The sequence below is a fragment of the Calidris pugnax genome, unplaced genomic scaffold, assembly GCF_001431845.1.
Source record: "Calidris pugnax isolate Ruff unplaced genomic scaffold, ASM143184v1 scaffold76, whole genome shotgun sequence".
Lineage (NCBI taxonomy): Eukaryota > Metazoa > Chordata > Aves > Charadriiformes > Scolopacidae > Calidris > Calidris pugnax.
In genome coordinates, this window is record NW_015090827.1 from 522,710 (window position 1) to 542,887 (window position 20,178).

General features: G+C 45.4%; 1 protein-coding gene across 1 annotated transcript; it reads right to left on the minus strand.

Annotated features, from left to right (window-relative positions):
* Positions 1-1,158: 1,158 nt before the first annotated feature.
* On the minus strand, positions 1,159-16,992 carry HEPACAM2 (HEPACAM family member 2). Its single transcript, XM_014940240.1, has 10 exons — positions 16,899-16,992; positions 14,213-14,563; positions 12,880-13,164; positions 8,823-9,119; positions 5,907-6,032; positions 5,798-5,822; positions 5,637-5,674; positions 4,719-4,792; positions 3,352-3,464; positions 1,159-1,767 (listed from the first exon to the last, which is right to left on the minus strand). Exons 1-10 carry the CDS (start codon positions 16,966-16,968, stop codon positions 1,758-1,760), a joined length of 1,389 nt encoding a protein of 462 aa, XP_014795726.1. The 5' UTR covers positions 16,969-16,992; the 3' UTR covers positions 1,159-1,757.
* Positions 16,993-20,178: the final 3,186 nt, after the last annotated feature.

The window sequence follows — 20,178 nt, forward strand, 5'->3', positions numbered from 1 at the left end:
AGGTGAAGTTAAAGTGGAAAGTGTAACTCTAAGGAAAACACATTAATGATGTCCAACACAATTTTGGGTTTCTCCCAGGTAAACTTTTGTTTTCATTTAGCAAAACAACCTTATCCATTTACTATTAAGATGGAAAAAATGTATATAGATGCCACTTTGTAGAGCTACAGAAAATATAGAGGATGCACATTGCTGAAAATCTCAGTGTTGACATTAGGCAGTACTTTTTAAATGAAGAACGTGTTGGTGTTTGGTGGGGTATGCTGTTGTACAGAGGTGCCCTGCCCTCGTGCTCTGCATGAGAAGGTGTCTGAGGTACCAGAGCCAGTGACCAGCAGCTCCGCACTTTGCCCTGGGCCGTTGCGCGGAGCCGGTGCAGATACAGGCTGGTGTCTTTGTAGGTGGAGCGGGATTTCCAACACAGTGGTATTTGCATTGCGTGTTTAACCCAACTGTGGTGCAAATTTGTACTTGAACGGGCTCCTTAGATGTCTAATCTTTTGTTTGTCTTCTATGCTCTTTGTCTATTGTTTATTTACCACAGATTCTAATCAAGAAATGATCCTTTGCTTTTTTCCCCTCGTTATTTTAACAACAGAGCACAAATGTCACTTTCCATCCCAAGGCTGCATCAGTTTCCTTGTTTACGATGTGATCCTTTTATATTTGTCTGGGAAGTGTTTGGAAACTTTTGCTGGAGTTCTGCTGCGCTCTAGGAAAGCATCCAGGCTCCACAGAAAGGCACTGAGAGAGCGGGGCTTCTCCTCTGTCGGAGCTGGGCTCGTCTCCTGCACTCAGGAGTCTCTAGGAAGAACTACTCGTGGAGCAAACACGTCTGTACAGACTGACACGGACTGTTAGATCTTCAGCCAGGGATAAAGGTTGGATCCTGTGCTTCCATGCTGTTCAGAGATGCTTATGAACAACATTCTGCAGTTTTTCCTGTGTGAGTAGAGAATATGCTCAAACGCACAGCATGACTCAAGGGCATTCTAATACAATGGCGTTAAAAAACATTGTCTTTGCTTGACTGCAGAAATATTCTCAACACAGGCTCTTGGGCAGCACATAGAAAACCAGTTCAAATGCAAAGGAAAGAGAATTTAATGAAAACACATTATTTTGAATAATATACATATGTACATTTTTAAACTGTAACTGCCTGACAGAGCCGTTTCTATGCTTGTAAATTAAAAGATACCGTTACATTAAAAGAGTTAAAATAATAACTTTATTTTAAACCCCAAAGATATTCTGCAATCTGACATACTGCAGTTATTACTTTCCATGCCAATATGGAGACCTTCTCTTGTAAAAGTCAACCCCAATGAAAAACTCCCCCACACATTATTTTTTTTCCATTTTTTTAATAAAACAAGTGTGGGAGGCCTGATTCCTCCCTGTGCCTCCCCCTCATTATTGTCATAAAATATATAGGGTTTATATTGCAATTTTTAAGCTGTCCCTTTGTGTTTTGTATTCACAAATAAGGAAAAGTAAGGAATGAAAAAACCCCATATTTTTCAATAAAAAGAAGCAAAACCCCCTATTAATCAAAAGCAAAAAAGAAATTAAAAACGGGCAATTTGGAGCATCTGAAGGAAAGGGATTGTCAGTCTGAAGAGAAATTGTTTCAAGAAAACCTGGCGTAAGCCCTTGCCATTCTTGGAGTTGTGGGCATTTCCTTTCAATATACGATAAAGAAAAAGAAGTCACTTCTGCCTTTTCAGATGCTTTGGTTTCCTGTTCCCGTGCCGTCATGTACATCTAGGAGAAAACAGATACGGTATCCGTTGTCTATGATCCTGCTTTTCAAATGCCTTTAAAATGCACTGTTGCAACCACAGCAACAACCCAGGCTCTAAACACAACAGTAAAAGGGTTCTGCAGCACGAACAACACCTCTGGGACCTCTCTGTCACACACCCAGGTTTGAGGGAATTTTTCATACACATAAGATCAGGAGTTTTGAAAAGAGTTTCAGAGTGTAGTCAGTCTCCAGCAGTATTCCCACTTTTGAAGAGCTGAAGCACATCTAGAACTTTGGGATCAGTTAAGAGTGAGTTAAGTCTGAGGCACGTGTGTGTGTGGGGGGGGTGAGAGGATGCAAAGGTTGATAAAAGCATCAGGAAAAGTGGAATGAAAAAGCTGTTCCCTGGTGTTAGGGGTGGGCTGGTGTGCAGGTCTGCTGGTGCTGCCCCAGGGGGTCCCAAGGGCACGAGAGAGACTGTTTGAAAAATCATCTTCAGGTTCAAAGTGAGTAACTCCAAGCAGAAGAGGAATGCTGTTAGTAATTCATTATCACCTTCTCACCGACCAGCCTGCGTTTCCAAGCACGGCTGCGTGTTGGCAGACATAATTTGGACACCCAGGTGAAGATGTAACCCACACAGGATTTTTAGTAGTGTGAGTACTGAGTGCTAGTGCAGTCACACAAACACTGTGATTACTCAGCCAGCTGATTAGGGTGTTGTTAAGAGTGAGTATTTTCTTTTTCACCCGTAAGAGAGACAGGACACATCATAAAACCACGGGAAATGGGACACCATAGGCTTGGTAGCAAATAAAGTCTTGTGAGCTGTCCTTAATCTGTAAGAAAGACTGCTGCTGTTCACGGCAGCCGTACCGCCATGGCAGGAGCCTTGCAGTGAATTCACTCTCACGCCAAGACGTGCTGCAAAGCAGGTGATGGGAACAAAAGCGGGACTTCCAGCCGCTGACGAGCAGCACAAGCCCAACGTGCTGGGGTCTTTCTGGTCCCTACTCGACAAAAGCCTTCCGTGGTGTTCCCAGCCAGGCTGCTGCAGAACGAGAGCCTTCGCTCTAATCCGTTCGGTAAGACACAGATGAAGACATTGCTTACTCGGGTGACTAAGCCTTGTCCATCAATATTTCGGTGGCCATTTTAACAACCACTAATTGCTCAGCTCAGCAGTTTCAGCATTGCCACCCCCACACCCAGCTCTACTTGGCCCCTGCTGGAAGGTGTCGATTGAACTGCTCTGATTGAGGCTCTGAGGTGCTCAGTGGGAAGTGTTGGTGTCTCCGTGCCATGAAGCTACAGCCACCCTCTGACAACATCTGGGAATTCTCATTTGAAACTGTGCTTGAAGATCCTGGCTTCTGTTCTGCGCACTTGGACAAGGCTGGCACAAAGGACGGCCAGGCTGGAGTCCCCAGGGAAAGCCAGGGCTGGGCAGGAAACGGGGCAGGGAGGGATGCAGCTCAAACCTGTTCTCCTTCCTTACCCCTCTCGCTGGAACCAAGCACCAGCCACCAAAATGTAAATTGTTCTGGGTGCAACAGCGTTTGTGTTTGAGCTACCACGAGCGCACGTGGGCTTCAACTTACTGTTGATGGTCTTGCTGCGGTGGGTCAGGAATATGCTGAATGACTTCATAAACCGTGCTAAGCATATCCTGGCCTGGGGCAGAGTCAGAGCCAGGAGCAGACTGACCTGAAACCTAGGAGTAGCAGAGAGTATTCCTACTGTAAGTACAAACGGGAAAAGATTCAACAGAAATTAAGCTGATAATGTAACTTCTTGGTTTTTTAACTTTTCCCTATCAGTGGTTTGCGTGTGGATTTAACAGTTCATCTCTACCAGTTTACATTTCGAGTATGTTTTTATCACATTTATAGTAAAGCAAGCAGTTGTTTTAAATTCAATTAGGATCTCAGAAGATTTAGGATGCAGCTCTGGCATTTAATATAGCAAGTATTTTATATTAGAGTCCCACAAGTCAAGGAAGGAGCATTTAATAAAGAGAGAAGCAGGAGAATCAATAGTAAAAAAGGAGAAAATATTCAGGGAAAGGGTTCAGGATAAAACTCCAGCCATCATGTCACAGAGAGAGAACATCAAGGAATTTCCATAAGTGAAGTAATAGTGAAAATTTTCAATATATTAAGTATACAAATCTGCTCTTATGCCAACACAACACCTGGACTCCCCATCCACCAGGAATTCTGAGTCTTTCTGCCTATACCCAGCCTCCAGTTCTTCAATATCTTTACTTTCTTATTTTTCCACTAAATAGCTCAAATGAATCAGTGGATCAAATGCTGACTTTAGCTGCAATGCCATAAATCTGAGTAACTGAACATAAACCGGTGGAATTTCTCTTGTTTCTTGAACATTTACTGGAAATTGGAATAGATTTCATTGCTTGTACATCCATTCTGTTGTCCTTGTCACCTCTCACCCCCCTCCTGACCCACTAAGGCCCCAAGTCAACAAGAACCTGACTCTGAGACGTGATCAGCCTGAGGGGTCTCATCGCATGTGCAAGGCTGTGATGATGTAGGGCCCCATCTCTGTACTTAATGAGCTCCTACGGCTGTAATCTATCACTTTTTTTTTTTGCAAATATACCGTGTATTCTGAGTACTACTTGTAATAACGAATAGGTGTGGCTGTTGATGTGACCCTGGGTGATCACCTTTATGAGCTCTCCCTGACCTGACCATATTGATGCTCTCCACAAGGACAAGACTCTATTGCCAGAAATTTTCGCTAGCAAAGGGAAAGTGTTTCTCCTGCTTCCTTCCAGTTTGAGTCTGTTGACCCTAAATTTTGCGGCCCTGTATGACACGGTGTCATACAGACACTCATAAAAAGCAACGGAACAAAACTGACAGAAGGGCTCTAGTACAGGTATTTAGAACACCTTAGGAAACAGAAATTGACCACTAGTTTATGATGTAAAATCACGTACCCGAGAACCATTGGCAAGATCAGGAATAACGACAAATTCATATATCCCAAAATCATCCAAAGCACTTTCATGTCCTAAAGTCAGAACAAACAAACATGAAAGAAGGTATGAAGATGTATCATGAACCTGGGAAATAATGACTGGCAAAGTAATTTAGGCTAATTTTTAAAACATCTGAATATCGGTTGTTTGATCTGCTTTAGAATCATAGAATCATAGATTTAACCGCTTCCATCTTTGAGGTCCCTCCAACTCTAACCATTCTGATTCCATGACTCTATGTTCTATGATCATTGAACTGGTTGACAAATTGTATCTGGGACTTCAGACACAACTTGTAGTTAGGGTGGGAGTATCCTTCTCTACCCTCCCACTGTCCAGGAGATTTGAGACTCCTGGTGGCCCCTTGGGCCACCACCCAACAGCAAAGGCTGCAGCACTGAAGACATCTCTGACACCACTCCAGTATCTGGGGTGAAGGACCCTCTTTGCTCAAGGGACTTTTTCTTGCCTTCCTGAGCTTCCTCCACTGCCCTGTCCCCTCGCAGGGAGCCATTTATGGCCTGCTGTGGTGCTTTGGTAGAAAAGGATGGCATATCACCTCTCACTGCTATCCCATAATAACACCCACTTATTTCATACTGGTGAGAACAGCAGCATAGAGGTGATTCCAACGGGGATTGGCAGCTGGAGTTCAAGGGGAGAGGGTACATACTGCCGTGAACTCCAGGGGTGAGTTAACCCACACTGACCCGTGGTCATCCTGGTTTTACCTTAACTAAGCTGCCACAGAGGGGTGCAGCCCGAGCTAAAACACTTCCCTTCCTTTCCTCCTTTCTTTTGGTAAGTGGAGATGCTTTTTTTTTTTTCCAGGCAAAGATTTTGACCTTATGCTCCCATTTCTTTCATTAGCGTTACCTGAAAACGTCTGTGCCTTTCTGTAGTCAGTCTCTGGCCTAGAAAACACAAACATGCTTTTCAGGTTGATGTCACAAGCCAAGGAAAGAAAATTAGTACGATAAAATGCAATTCTTGTGATGAAAAGGACTTCAAGACCCAAGAATTATTTATTTCTGTACCTGCTCTGCAGCTTCTGTTGTATCACTGAAAAGAAGAGAAAAAGAAAAATCATTCTTTTTGCTCTGATGGTCCCAAAGAAGAGCTGGAGTGTGCTTAACCTTTACATACCTTTATGTGGCTGATATCTTTTCCATATGAATAAAAAGGCCATAGCTAGGATCAAAAATAATGAAATTCCTGTTATTACTGCAAGAGACGACAAAGATTTTCCTTTCTGGGCCAGTTTTTCCAGTCCTGTACCAAAGAAGAAGAGTACTGCATTTAGGCTCGTGTTCTGTGCCATGTGCTATTATCATACTGAAAAGGGCATCTTTTGAAGTTCCTCTGAGGGCAGTAAACCTGCACACAGACACAAGATAGACACAAAATTTGTGTTCCTGCAAATGGCTAATATTTTTCTTCCCCCCCAGTCTCCTGAACTGGGAAAGCAATGATGTGCACATCAGAAATGAGCCCAGAGCAGCCGGGGATCTAGCAGGCAGTGAAGGTCAGTGAATGTAACCCATGAATTGCAGCAGCACAAAAAGTAGGTGAATATTCTGATCGTGGGCACAGAGACACCAAAGCACCAACAGCGCAGGTGACAAAGGTGAACAGCTTTTGGTAGATGGGAGGGAAGCCCTTGCTGTAGGAGCTGGAGGGCAGGAGGGATAACTGAACTGTTGGGTTTTCTCTGAAGGTTCTCAGATCACTGACAGTTCTGGTGGTTTATCACATCCCTCAGGAGCCGATAAATTATCTCGGTTGTGTTCATGCCTAAATATATCCAAAGTATTTCCTTCCTGTGCTCAGACCTTTTGCTGGGATTCGCATTAGCAGCAGTTTTCCAGCAGGATTTACTGATACAGCACAAAGACAGTCTGTTTAGAATTACATACACAAAAGCCTGTTGGAAGCATTTGCATAGAATTTGCAAAGACAGGAATGTGAAAGTTAGGAACTGCCACTTAGAGTTCCTTGTGCGTCCTTCATTTCCTCCCTTTGCTGGGAATGGTGCAGAATTAATGTAATTAAAGGCCGCACCGCACTCAGTGAAGGTAAATGAACGCTGCACGTTTGTCAGTGCCAGCTTCACCCTCCCAACTGCGTGACCCCTGGGCTGGCAGCTGGCGTTGCTCGCGTCCCCTCACTCCTCCACCAACGCCGATGCTGTGCCGGCTCCGTGCGCAGCCGCCACCCCAAGGGTTAAATACCTGCTCTTCAAACCAGCTGCATCCAGAAGACATGGGGAAATAAATCACTGCAATTCCACCAAATTTGTTTCACGCTCTTTCAATGTACTGCTTTCCTCAGAAAAAATAACCCCAAACACTCAGCAGAAAAAGCCGAGACCTTAAAAATATTCTTTAAAAAGAATAAGTTCAATTTTAAACTCAACAAATCTAATTTAATTATTAAATTATTTAAACTCAGTAAATCAGGGAGAAGGGATGTGGGATAATATTCATAGTCTTTGTTTAGTGTGTTTAATGCTATAACATTTCTGTTCAGTTCCAAGGGGAATTGAGCCCGAGCAGGGGGTGAATTCACTCCTCAGTCAGTGCCGCCCCACACAGCGGGGGCTCACACCTGGGGTTGGTGCTATCGGAATAAATGTTCATCAGGAACAAAATGGCGGCAGAGGAAGGAAACTTTTTTTCCCAGCTGTTTTAAAAAGCTTTATTTAGGCAAAATATTTGTAATTAGGAAATGTATCCTTAAGTGCAACTAAACATAAAGCTGTGGAGTTTTTCCTTCATTTGGGGCTTTGAAAGGAAATCTCAGCTGAATTTTTAAATACTTATTGATGAAAATTCACATTTATATCGTATCTTGCATGAATTTTCTGGAGAAATGTAATTTTAATTTCCAGTCACACATAGCTCGGGTTGCATTTTTAGTTAGTTTTGAAGCGCAGTGTTCTCAGTGTAAAATCCCAACCCATCTTCCTCCCAGCGTAATTAACGCCATGGATTTGTGGGGAAGCTGAAAGTCAGCCTGAGCCACAGCCCCCTGCCCTCCTTCTTCATCTCCCTAACAAATGGCCCAGCTCTTTGTCCCGCACAGGTGAGGCTGCTTTGTTAAATCTTCTAAAAGGCAATCTATCCCCTCTTGTTGAACATTAATAGGATACAATCCTTATCTGAAAATACGTGTATCGATCTGCATTAATAAGAGATATCAGACTTCCTCATTGGCTTGTTCTTCGCCATCTGCTCCCGGAGCTTTCCTGAAGCCCTGCCTTGCTGCCGCGTAGCACAGCCTGGGACAGGAGCCGCGCTGAGAATGTCTGAGGAACAAAGGTGTGTGCTCAGCAGAGCTCGCAGTCCATCCACAGATCCATAAACGCCACAGTGAAATCATTTTTATGAACGGATTGTAATAAAACCTTTCATGGTCACAGCTTGCGTGATAATAAATCATGCACTAAAGGGAGGTTCTTACAAACCCAACCACGTACCCAACACACTGGAAAAACATTAAAGCCTCCATTGCTGCTAGTCCGAGCCTGGTTATTGCAGCCAGTGTTCTACACTCCAAACCACCCCATGTGCTGGTGACCTGGTGGCCCCAGGGCTGACAGCTCCTGGAGGCTGTGGGACAGGGAGCCTTGGATGAACTCTGCCCGTGGGAGGACAGGCCCACCTTGGCACTCTGCACATTTCTGTGTCATTCCCACCACTCATCTTTGTCATTTTTAAAGGCAAAATGTAAGGAATAGAGTAAGAGACATACAATTCTGCCACGTTACTGGTCATGATGAGGTTTGCCCACCAAGGAAGTTTTTCTATTAGAGCTCCAAATGGCCAAATATATTTCGGTGTCAAACTCCCACAGAACTTCAGCATCTGAGCAGGTCTTGTCCCAGGCTGTGTCCTGCTGCCACCATAACCTGGATGCAACTGGGCACCGGAATCCCCTTTGCCCCACTGTCAGCAAGACCTTACTTCTGAGATGATACATTCTGTCTCTAAGAATTATTCCTTTTTCTGGGGCTGGCGCTGCTCAGACATCACTGTCACAGCAATGAATTAATGTTCTTACCCACAGAGGTAACGACGACAGTGAAGTGAGTTTCATCTCGCTTTCCAGTGGCGTTGTTGAAAGCACGGCACACGTAATCGATTGTCTTCTGGGGCACTTGGTCAGACACAACCTCCAGGTGGGGTCCGTGCTGGATTACCTGTGTGGCGTTGTCAGCCTTCTGAACCCAGGAGTAGGTGTTTGGTGGGTTGGAGTCTGCCGAGCAGTCCAACAGGATCACTTCCCCCATGTCCACTGTGAACACCGCCCCTATATTCAGGCCTTTATCTGATTTAACTCTAACTCCATAAGGTCCATCTGCAGTGAAAAGAAAGAAAACACAGTAGAAAAATTAAAATCAAAGTATATAATTAAACTTTACATAGAAGCATATCTCTGAACTTAGAATTTTTAAGTCATCCTAGACTTTAGAACGGCTGCCGTTGGATTCAGTCATTTCAGTTAAAAGGCTTTCAGTTCCATGACGTGATCTGTGCTTGGTTCCTCTCAGACTCCACCCACTAATCCCCATCCCATCGCTGTTTAGGGAAAAGCACAGGTCTCTGCAGTGTTCAGAACCATCAAAAGAATGAAAACTGACAACAGTTGGAGAAGCTGTGAAGTACAGGAGCAGGTCTTCCTAGTGCTGGACTACTGTCCAACAGTCCTCATCACAATTCAGGAAATTAAGCAGCTAAGTACTTTTAGGGTACTTTTCATAGGAAAATGGGAAGGGTCAGACAAGAGCACGTAGACTGTCACACCGTGACCTCAGCGTAGTCCACTTTTAGCCAAACGTCCATCTTTCACAATGTAAATCTGTCAAACTTTTTATTTAGTCTCTTTTGCACAGTGGTAAGCTTTGTGCAGTCTCGTCCTGAGGAAGCCCTGACATCGTGCCTGCTGTTTCCCTGGGGAAGGCAGCACAGGTTCCCCTCAGCGTGACTCCGCGCTGCTCCCACCCGCACAGGGGGGGCCACTCAAGAACCACGGCATTGTTAAACTCTCAGGTGCTGGGCAGGCTCCCGCAGGCTCTGCCGTGTCCCGCTCCCTTGGATTACTCCATCCCAGAGCTTTGGGATCCGCAGAGCTGTCGCTGCTGCAGCGTCACCGACCTCCCTGGGCCGCATCCCAAACCCCACAGGGATCCCCTCCTCACAGGGGGTCCCCTTACAGGGAGTTACTGCCCTGTTCTCAGATGGGAGAGGGATGCACTGAACTTTGACCTCTTCATAAATGAAAGGAAAACCCCTCACGTACTATTTATAAGCAGGAACACACTTTTTTTTTTTTCCCCCACTTTTCAGAGCAATTCGGTGGTTCCTCCTCTCCAATTCTTCCTCAGAAGAATTAGCTTTTATTTTCACTGATAATATAACCTTTGATATATGTAAACAGAGATTAATGGTGAGAGCAGCTGGCTGTGCTCTGTGCCCCTCAGCCAGAGGGCAGGTTTGCCACAGTCTGTGTAAGAACCGAGTCCTGCTGTTGCCCCAGCACCAGGACCGAGCAGCCCCACACAGCCCCACACAGCACAACACAGCCCCGCCAGAACCACACAGCCCCACACAGCACAACACAGCACAACACAGCCCCGCCAGAACCACACAGCCCCACACAGCCCCACACAGCACAACACAGCCCCGCCAGCACAGCCACGCTGCTGTGGAAACCTGCAAGGTGACAGAAACCATTACAGACACACTGCTGCACGCTGCCCGGGGAACTGTGTTTGGAAAAAACGAAGGAAGGTTTTCCTAAGAAATAGTTAAATCTCGGCAAGGTCTGAAAAGTGGCAATTCCCTGACGAAGCCAACACAACATCGGGGAACCCCTGGGCGGCTGAGGGATTCACACAGCTTAAGGATTATTCTGAAGGTAATTAACCATTTCCTCTCTAGGACCAAATACATTCTAGCTTTGGCAAGTCCCAAGGAAGGAAACCCCACTCAATCTGTTCAATTCAGCACTCTCTGCTGCGGCCTCCATGGCAGCAGCTTCTCCCCATCTGGAACTCACATGTTTCTGGGTCAGGCCACTGCCATGGCCGAGTTCTGGGCTGGGCTATCGTCAGAGCTCGTGCAGAAGCAGAACAATATAAGTGGGAAATGAAGAGCAAACCACTTTTGATTCTCAGTAAAAGAACACAGCGACAGCCTTCCCGGATCCCTCAGCTCTACTTCTCCTTTCCAGTCCCGTTCTCACAGAGCCAGTTAACTAAATGACTTGTAAAACAATAAATCACCTGCTCTGAGCAACAGCCTACTGCTCTGCGGGAATACTTCCAATTGCTCCTATCCCCGTGAGGCTGTTGCAGTTTCCAAGCAGATGGCAGGTATTTGCTGTGAGCGACCTTTTCCTTCTGGCCGCCGGTGGCTCCCCGCAGCAGTGCCATATGGCAGGGAGGGACCCGCGCCTGCCCCGCATCCTTAGTGACAACCCGGAGCTGGGGACAAACCGCCTCCGCAGGCTGGACCCAGCTGTGGGCCTTGGCACGGCCTGGGACACGAGATCCAGCTCCCACCACAGGCTGGATGTGGACAGCAGCACAAGCCTGGTGCTTGTCCAGCATTGCTTGGTTTTCTCTCAACGATTTTATCAAATTTTAAATGGTGCAAACAGCAAACCCTCAGTTCTGACGAAATGAAAAGTAGATTATGAAAGTGCAAATACTTATAACAATATTTCTAAATATGGAGAAATATTGAGGAAAGAATATGATTTTTTTTTCTATTATGGTAATGATAAATTAAAAATCCATCGGAGCTGGTTATTTCCTTGTGGAGCATTTTATGGAGATCCCTCTGTCTAATGTGCACGGAAGTTCAGTTCACATCTGCCCTGAGTGGGCTCTTTATCTTTGTGTTTGCACTGCTGGCAGGTTCATAGGCTGCACCTGAGGGACCAGCTCTCCTCTAACAGTGTTCTTGTTGGTCTTCACTCATTTAGAGTCTTTTTCTCTTCCCCTGACAAAGGGTGGACCCTCCCCCCCAACTTCAGATGTAAGACACCCCCTCATCCAATTCTTCCCAGTTATAATTACAAATGAACAAGTAGCAGAATGGATAATCAGAGATGAAAGGAGGAGGATGAAGATACACCACAGTAAGAGGTGTGTGCTCTGACCATGCCGGGGGCACAATCACTCCAGGCCCAGGGCACGGGCTGGTTCCCAGCTGGGAGGACACAGAGCACGGCAAGAGTGAGCACCAGCCCCGTCCCAGTCCTTGCACTGTGCCATCCACACCGTGCCACTGGGTAAACTGGTTATATCTGAGCAGGGCTGGTGGCAGAGTAGATCCCGACCTGTGTGATTTCAGCTCTGGTCTGGAAAGGACACCCCACCCCCTGAGGACATGCGAATGGGAGCCTGGCAATGTCCCACGCTCCATGTGCCACCTGCAAGCCTTGGAGGCACTCGGAGCTGGCGTTACAGGAGGGACAAGGAACAGAGTAAGGGTGCCCTTTCTAAGATTTAAAGCACAATTGTTGAACATTGACTACACCAGTCTTTTTCTCCCTCCAGCTTACTCCATTCATGAACTCACTCCACGCTCACTGTTAAGTTTCCCTCTGCCATCGTTTCCAGTCAAAATACACGGCTCCCTCACGTCTGCTCTTCTGCACACGCTGGTCCTTACACAGCTCTTCTTGCTCCCTCACGTTCCCTATGATGAGGAAAGCAAACACTCCCTTCAGCTCTGATTTTGCTAGACCGGACTGGGGTCTCTTCTGCAGTCCTTTCTGTTCCCATTTTTAACAGGATTTTTGTGTATAACCAGCTGATGAGTCATTTCTTGATTTGAGTCACATCCCCCAGATCTGAAGATGTCTGTACGGTGAACTCCTGAAGTTCCTGTTTGAGTTCTGCAGTTTGGACCCATCCTCACAGCTACTGAACCCTGAGTACCGTTCTGTTACCCTGTTGTAAGTTACAGCTGTTACAAACAAGCTCATTTTGAATGCAACTCCCGTGTAACGTTGACTCAGCTGTTCTCTGCCCTCTCCCATAGTTAGAGGCACTCTTTCCAGCCAGATCATTTATACAAAGAGAATTATGAATATTTCATTTACTCACAATATATGGTGGGTGCAATTATCTCACTTTCCATTGCACTGACAGGGTTAGACACCAGACAGCTGTAGTTCCCAACGTCTTCTTTTACAACAGGGACAATCAGAAGCGTTGCGTTGTTTGTTGAGAAGGTGTAAGTAGGGCTGGCGTGGAGAGGCTTCCCGTTTTTCATCCACTGGTAAACTACCCTTGTACCTCTTTCCACAGTACATTTTAAGGTAATATTCCCCACATACTCCACTACCCCTGAAGCCGGTTCAGTATATACAACTGGCTTTGTGACAGGAACTGTAAATTAAAGAGATAGGAAGAGTTATAAAAGTGACAGCCCATGTATTACAGTCTGCAGTGCCAAGACGATACAAACAGCAGTCACCGTTCCCTCTGGAAAGTACTCGGATTTCAAATTTTATTCATTTAATGCGGCTAAAGGTTGAAAAAGGAAGGCCATATTCTCAGCTGGTGATTGTAAGAATTGTTCCAGTATGTAAATAAAACGTGGGTGTTTTTATTACTTGTAATACATGAAGGCTGCAGCCGGGTATAGCGTGGTCCCCAGCTCCTGCCCCGTAGGCAGAGCCCTTGGCCATGCCATGAAGAGTGCCCAGTGTGACACTGCCCACAGTGTGCCACCTCGCAGCCACCGGGCACTGCTGAGACGTGCTGTTGGTAACTGGGACACACAAGGGGGGTTAAACAACAGTTACAACTTTTTCACATCAATATGTCACTCATTTAATTATTTCAAGGCCAACAGTTAAGGGCTCCCTCCGTATAATCCACAAACTACAGTAGCCTCTTGGCATTCTTTTCTATTTCCCCCCCTTTTTAATATCCCCACTACAAGGAGCGCAGTACAAAGAGGGAACTTCAGTATTTTAGGAATTCAGGCCTGGGCTCCTTCTACAGACACAGGGTCACCAGCAGAAGTCAATGGCCCCTCTTCCGTAGTTTCAGGAGGCAAAGGTAAAGCTGCCCCGGGAGAAAGACTGTTTGAAAGTTAATGCATCTTCATGGCTGAGAGCACAGCAGAGCCCTAAGAAACATCGTTTCTTAGAAGTTTGTCTAATTTAATATTGATTATTGGTTCCTATACTCCTTTTTATTTTTACTTATGATCCAGAAACATTGGTCAATATAGTAATTTTGTTTCAAGATGACATATTGTAGGATTCCCTGCAACAGCAGTAGAAAACAAAGCAACTTAATTGTTAGTATTTATTCAGGTATGGTTGGATTAAATTATACACTATTGTAACTGGATACTAAGAACTAGTAAATAAAAACTACTGCGATTTTATTTTCAAAATGAAGATACTATATTTTATGAACTTACCATCAACAGCTACTCGAATCTTTTGGCTGGCAGCTACTGTCCCATTCCCACGGACATTGACTTTTACAATATAATTGCCCTCGTCGCTGATACGCAATGGATTGATCACCAGAGATGCATTCGGTGGTACGAGGGTAAACTTGTGCTGATATTCCAAGTCTGGAACTACTGTTTGATTTACAGAGCCAAGCAAGTATTTTGGATTACTTTGGGGCCTCTCAAAAAGCCAAATTATCTGGATTTCAGAAGCTGTAGTGTTGAAATTGTAGTCAACAGTCAGATGGAGTGGTTGCCCCTCAATGCCGTGGATGGTATGAGACGGTACTGTCAACTTTAAGGCAGAACAAATACCTGCATAAAAATGAAAGAACAAACAAATAAACAGACCCAAGACACAAATGGAAACATTGGAAAACTCAAATGAGAAATTCTCACAGAGAAAAAAAGACTCTTAGAGTTAATGCTTAGAGTTTTTTGTGTAAGATTTCAAGTAAGACAGGGGCAAACTCTCCTTGACCCCGGTGGCACTAGATCTAGCCAGAGAGCTCCAGCTTTAACAGATACAAAAAGCCAAAGGAAGGATATTTGTGATTTCTGGACAGAGAATCTTTTATTGCTGAAAATCTGACATAAAGTCAAAGATTTGCATTTACCTTAATATTTAAAGTATTTTCCCTTTAAAATAGTTCCAATTTCTAGAGCTCATACTGACAAACAGTCTTGGATTGCAAAACTTTTGCAGTCTGGAATATTAGCCTGACTTCATGAGGTTTGATTTTCAGGTGAAACTGAAGGCTGTTGTGACTAACCCGTGAAGTAAAGTAAACAGTGAAACCAAGCCCACCTGCCAAACTCTTACTGCGTTCTCATCGGGCACAAATTCCATAGAATCTAAGCCTATCTCTATAGCTTTCTAAATATAATACATGTTTTGTCGGGACGATGCAATTCTGAAAACTAGTTTTGGTGCAGTAACTGTGAGGCAATTGGGTTGTACCACAATGACCTCCGCGGGGGCTCGGTCATCTCTGCTGCTCTCCCACCTCACTCTGCTGTCACCGGTATTAGCAGCCACAACACAATCCCTGTTGACATAAAACATGGGCTGCAGCTTGAGTTTAAATAAAAAACTATGACAGAACTTTTGAGTTTACGGCACAAACTCAAACCTGCTTAGCGAGGTTTTATCCTTCGCTGAATTTAACATGCACATCTCCTTGTCAAAGGGAGTTTGCGTTCCCAGCTGCTTTTCACCAGTGTTCACTTAGCTCTTCTGCTCCCCAAAACCCCTGAACTTGGAGTAAAATTTCATTAGATCAGTGGTTAAATAAGTTCATTTATGAAAAAAGAGATACAAGGTACCAGGAAATCTGCAGTTCCCGAACCCTGCAGATACAGCACCAGGGACTCAGGTGTACTCTTCCCCATTTGGGGACTTTTTGCCCAAGAACAAGTCCCACTGAGCCTGGTTATTGGACCTAATTCTTGCCTCTGAGGGCAATGTCTTTGGTGGGCTTTGTGTCATGCCCGATTCTCGCCATGACATCGAGTACAGGCTCCCACACTGGTAACACGTTCCTCTGGGTGAGGGCATACCGTGAGACTGGTGGTGAGCAGCTGTGTGCAGTGAAGCACTCTGCTGGCACACCAGGAGCTCTTGTGGAATTTTAATAAAAAAGGGTAAATCTCTAATGGAGATAAAGTGAATATTCACTGTCCATTTTATCAAACAGTGTTTTCATTTTTAAAGAAGAAAAAAGTGATAAAGTGAATGTTCACTGTCCATTTTGTCAAACAGTGTTTTCATTTTTAAAGAAGAAATCTGATAAACTTCATATAAAACTGCAATTGTTACAAAGCCAAAAATCTTGGTGAAGTGTTCAGCTTGAACTCAAGTGAGCGAGGTGACAATACATGAAGTTAACAAAGAAGACAAAGGAAAAAGTGTCCTTACACCTGAATGCGTAGAGGACACACTCCGTTTGTTACAGTACATATTCCCTCTGTTGATATTTTCAAAAACAGTTACAGAATAAGTGAACTACAAGAGTTTATAGAAATATAAGTTTATCTAACATTTGATCACAGGATATTCCTCTCAAAGGCACAGAACATCTATTTTTTATCAACTGCAGGGATATCACAAGTATACTTAGGAAAATTGCACCCAGGTACCAAACAAATGTACTATTAACAGTAAGGCATAGCTCAGTTGATTGAAAGTTTAATTTAGTTTTAATACCAATTAAGTTTAAATATGGCATATAAATTTTCTCTATTAACTGTAAGACATCATCATGAACTGAAAACCAATGTATCAGCACTGTCTCAGCATAATGCATTTTTAAAGACGTGTAATAGCTTCGGGATAAACTTTGGTTGTGACTCTGCCCAGCCTTACTTCTTGGACAGAATGCACAGTGCATATAGCACTTAATGAAACGGGACAATGTACATGCAATCAGTGCCCACGTTTTACTTAGAGATTATGGATACTGCTAGTTTTTGCCAGTTGCTCAAAGCTCCTAGCTCCACTCATAAAGCAGGCTGAGGCTGACTGAAAGCTTTTAGGCTGCCTTAAAACAAAACAGCTGACAGCACAACAGAAACATCTTTAAATTTAGGAGTATAAAACCCATTCCCGTTTCCACAGTGACAACCAAATATAATTCATGCTGTCTCTTACCTACAAGCAGAAAGTATATTTTGCAGTGTAAATCCCAGAAGAAGTTGGCTAAAGGGCTCCAGGACAGCATCCTGTCCCACACCAGCACCACCACCTCGAGCTGAGCGGGGCTGGGACCCGCAGCTGCTGCCTTATTTGCCAGGGAAATGGGCAGTGCCGCCCGTCCTGCCCTGCCATTTGAATAGGTGTGCACAAGGAACAAAGGCAGCGGAGCACCTGGTAGATGAGCACCATCCCCACTGCCTCCCACCTACCCTCACCCTTCCCCGCACTCACAGCAAATATGACAATGCAATAAATGAGGCGAGAATACAAAGTACATTCAATTAATAAGCAGAAGTGAACGCAGGCAATGTACAGGCTATATGGGTATGAACATCCTTTACTCACAGATTCGTAAGAAATACCGTGCTGCTACATGTTCTGCTGAGTTCAAAGCAGTATTCATAATTTTTTTTCAGATCTTTTCCAGTGACAGTCTTTCCTTTTCTGTTATTAAAAATACTAAGAGTTTTGCTTAAATTTTTTTAATAGCATTTTCAAGCCCATGACTTTTCTGTATTTTTTTCCTTAACTTAAGCATAACTTGGTGATGATTTTGTTCCTTTTCTCTAAACAACACACAACGTGGAGGCACCTTCTAACAAGGAATCCTGTGGCCAGAGTGGACAGCTTACTGCAGCTGTCGAGTTAGCTGCCCATTGCTGCTTATTCTGCATTAACTTACATCGGTTTAATTAATATTAGTATTAATGTATGATTTGGATTTTGTCCAAGGCTGTCACTCACCGTACGCACCTTATCAGCCGCAAAGCAGGCAGCCTCCCGCAGCTGCACGCACAGCAACCCTTTACAACAGCAAATATTTGCATCCACAGGGATGGTTTATCCACAGTTTTCGCTACACAGCACTTACACCGATCATTATGGATTAACAAATATTAGGCTGGACTGTATCCTGCCTCGTGCAGGGGGACAGGCAGCAAGGAGCTGCCTCCCCCTCACTGCAAGGGTCCTGCCAGGTGCTAAGCCCCCCCCAGAAGGGCTGAGCCCTCAATTCTTACTTACGGGAGCTGAAAACACCCTGATCCTTCCAGAATTCTTAGGAGCTCTGTACAACAACTGTAACAAACACGAGGGTTATTTCAGGCTAAGAAAAATATAAGTACAGTGGTCCCACCAGAAATAATGTTGCCACCGACATGAGGCAGCAGATGAGGAGGGTACTTTGCCTATTCCCAAAGGCTCCCCTCTCCCACCCCTCCTGAAGCCTGCTCTTTATAACCTGCTTAATCCACTTAAGGGTTGGATACATACACCCAACTGCAATCTTTTAAAAAACTGAGGTAGAAATTGTTACCTACTTGGTTTCAGCATGTAATAAAATATTAGGTTCCAATTAATTTCTAACTGCAATGAATGGGAGCTTTCACACTGGGATAAGCTCTGTGTTGGTGTTTTAAATGCCCTACGCCTGCTAAGAAAGTTTTTAGAAAAAGAACAGATGAACAAAGTTATATTATTCAAGTGTATCCCCTAATTTCCAGCATTTAGATATGGTCTTGATGTGATTAATATACTGCAGTTTTTTACACTGAATAACTGACACAAAGTGGATACTATAAAAGCACACATTTTTTCTGTATAATTCTATCTCATGCTGGTTGTTGAATGGCATTTAGAGTTAATCAAACCTCACTCATTTCTTTTTAATAAAAGCAACTACATTACAGCAACTTTATTTGCAGCAGTAGCATTCTGAATACTTCTAATATTTCTGCAAATCTTAGTTATTTTATTACTAAAAAGTAACTTTGTTATGTGCTAAACTTTAGTTAGAGGTTTTCCATGGAAATAACTAGGGATTATATTCCCAAGGGTAGCCAGGAGTAATGAATTCTTGCTAAAAAAGGCAGGGTCCTGATGTCCCTCCGTCACCGTCTGCTCCGAGAGCCAGCAGCGCCGGCTTTTTCCTGTCACACCCTGCAGCGGGTGTCAGGGCTGGGGTGACACGGAACAAACAGCAGCTGGGGGCTCAAGAGCAATTACGGGATTAGGAGGCGTGCGCTGAGCTGCCCTGTGTGCAGGCTCCACTGCTTCCAGAGGGAAAGGCCACCTTTCCTGCAGGGATTGCTGGGCTGCAGGGATGTGCTGGTGGCTGTATTGAATGTCATCTCCAGTTAAGCAAAGATTGTAGGGTAACTTCTTCCTCTTTTTTAATTTTTTATTTGTTTTTTAATATTCATCTAAACCAGATTTTTAAAGTTACCAGCTTTTTATTTCGGTTGAGATCCATAAAACCCAAGTGCAGAGACACCCCAGCCTGAAAGGAGGTTGTAGAGAGATTCTTCTCCCTAGGGAATAACGACAGGAGCAGAGGAAATGGTCTGAAGTTGTGGCGGGGGAGGTTTAGATTAGGTATCAGGAAGAATTACTTTGCTGAGAGGGTGGTCAGGCACTGGAATGGCCTGCCCAGGGAGGTGGTGGAGTCACCATCCCTGGAGGTACTTAAGAAACGTGTAGACGTGGCTCTTCAGGGCATGCTCTAGTGCCCAAGACTGTTGGGTTGTGTCTGTTTGTGGGTTTTTGGTTGTTTTTTTTCCTGTGGTTGGACTTGATGATCTCAAAGGTCCCTTCCAACCATGAGGATTCTGTGAGATTAGCTGTGTTTTGGTGAGGCAAAGCAGCGCCCTGTGCGCAGCCCCGGCACCCCTGTGCCTACCCCCCAAGCACCCTCAGCCAAACAAGCAGCGGGATTGTCACAGCGCATTTCCCAGCCAGTCTGGCTCTTTCGGCAGTGCCCCATCTTCTCTTCTCAGATAATTGCCTCCAACGTCTCAGCAAGCAAAATCCCAATGTCCAGCGCTTTATATTCCCCCAAGAGCAGCGGCACCCTCGCCCCGCGGGGCCTGCGGTGCCAGCCCGGCCGCTCCCCGCCGGGAGCCCGCCGGCGGGGCCAAGGCAGGGCAGGGGCTCCGGCCCTCCGCCTTCGGCGGTGCCTTCCCACAGCAGGATGCGGACCGGCCGGCTCCTTACACCGCGGTGTGCGGGACCACCGCACCCTCCCCGCAGCGGCTCGGCCCTGCGTCCCCCCAGGGCGGCCCCGGCCCCGCTCCCCTCCCGCTCAGGGCGGCCCCGGCCCGGGGCGGAGCCACCTCGGCTCCGACCCAGGCCCCTCCCTCCTGAGGGCCCCGCCCCCCCGGCCGTGCTGACGGGGGTTGTAGTTGGGCGCCGCCGCCCGCGGACTACGATTCCCAGGTTGCAGCGGGCGGGCGCTGTC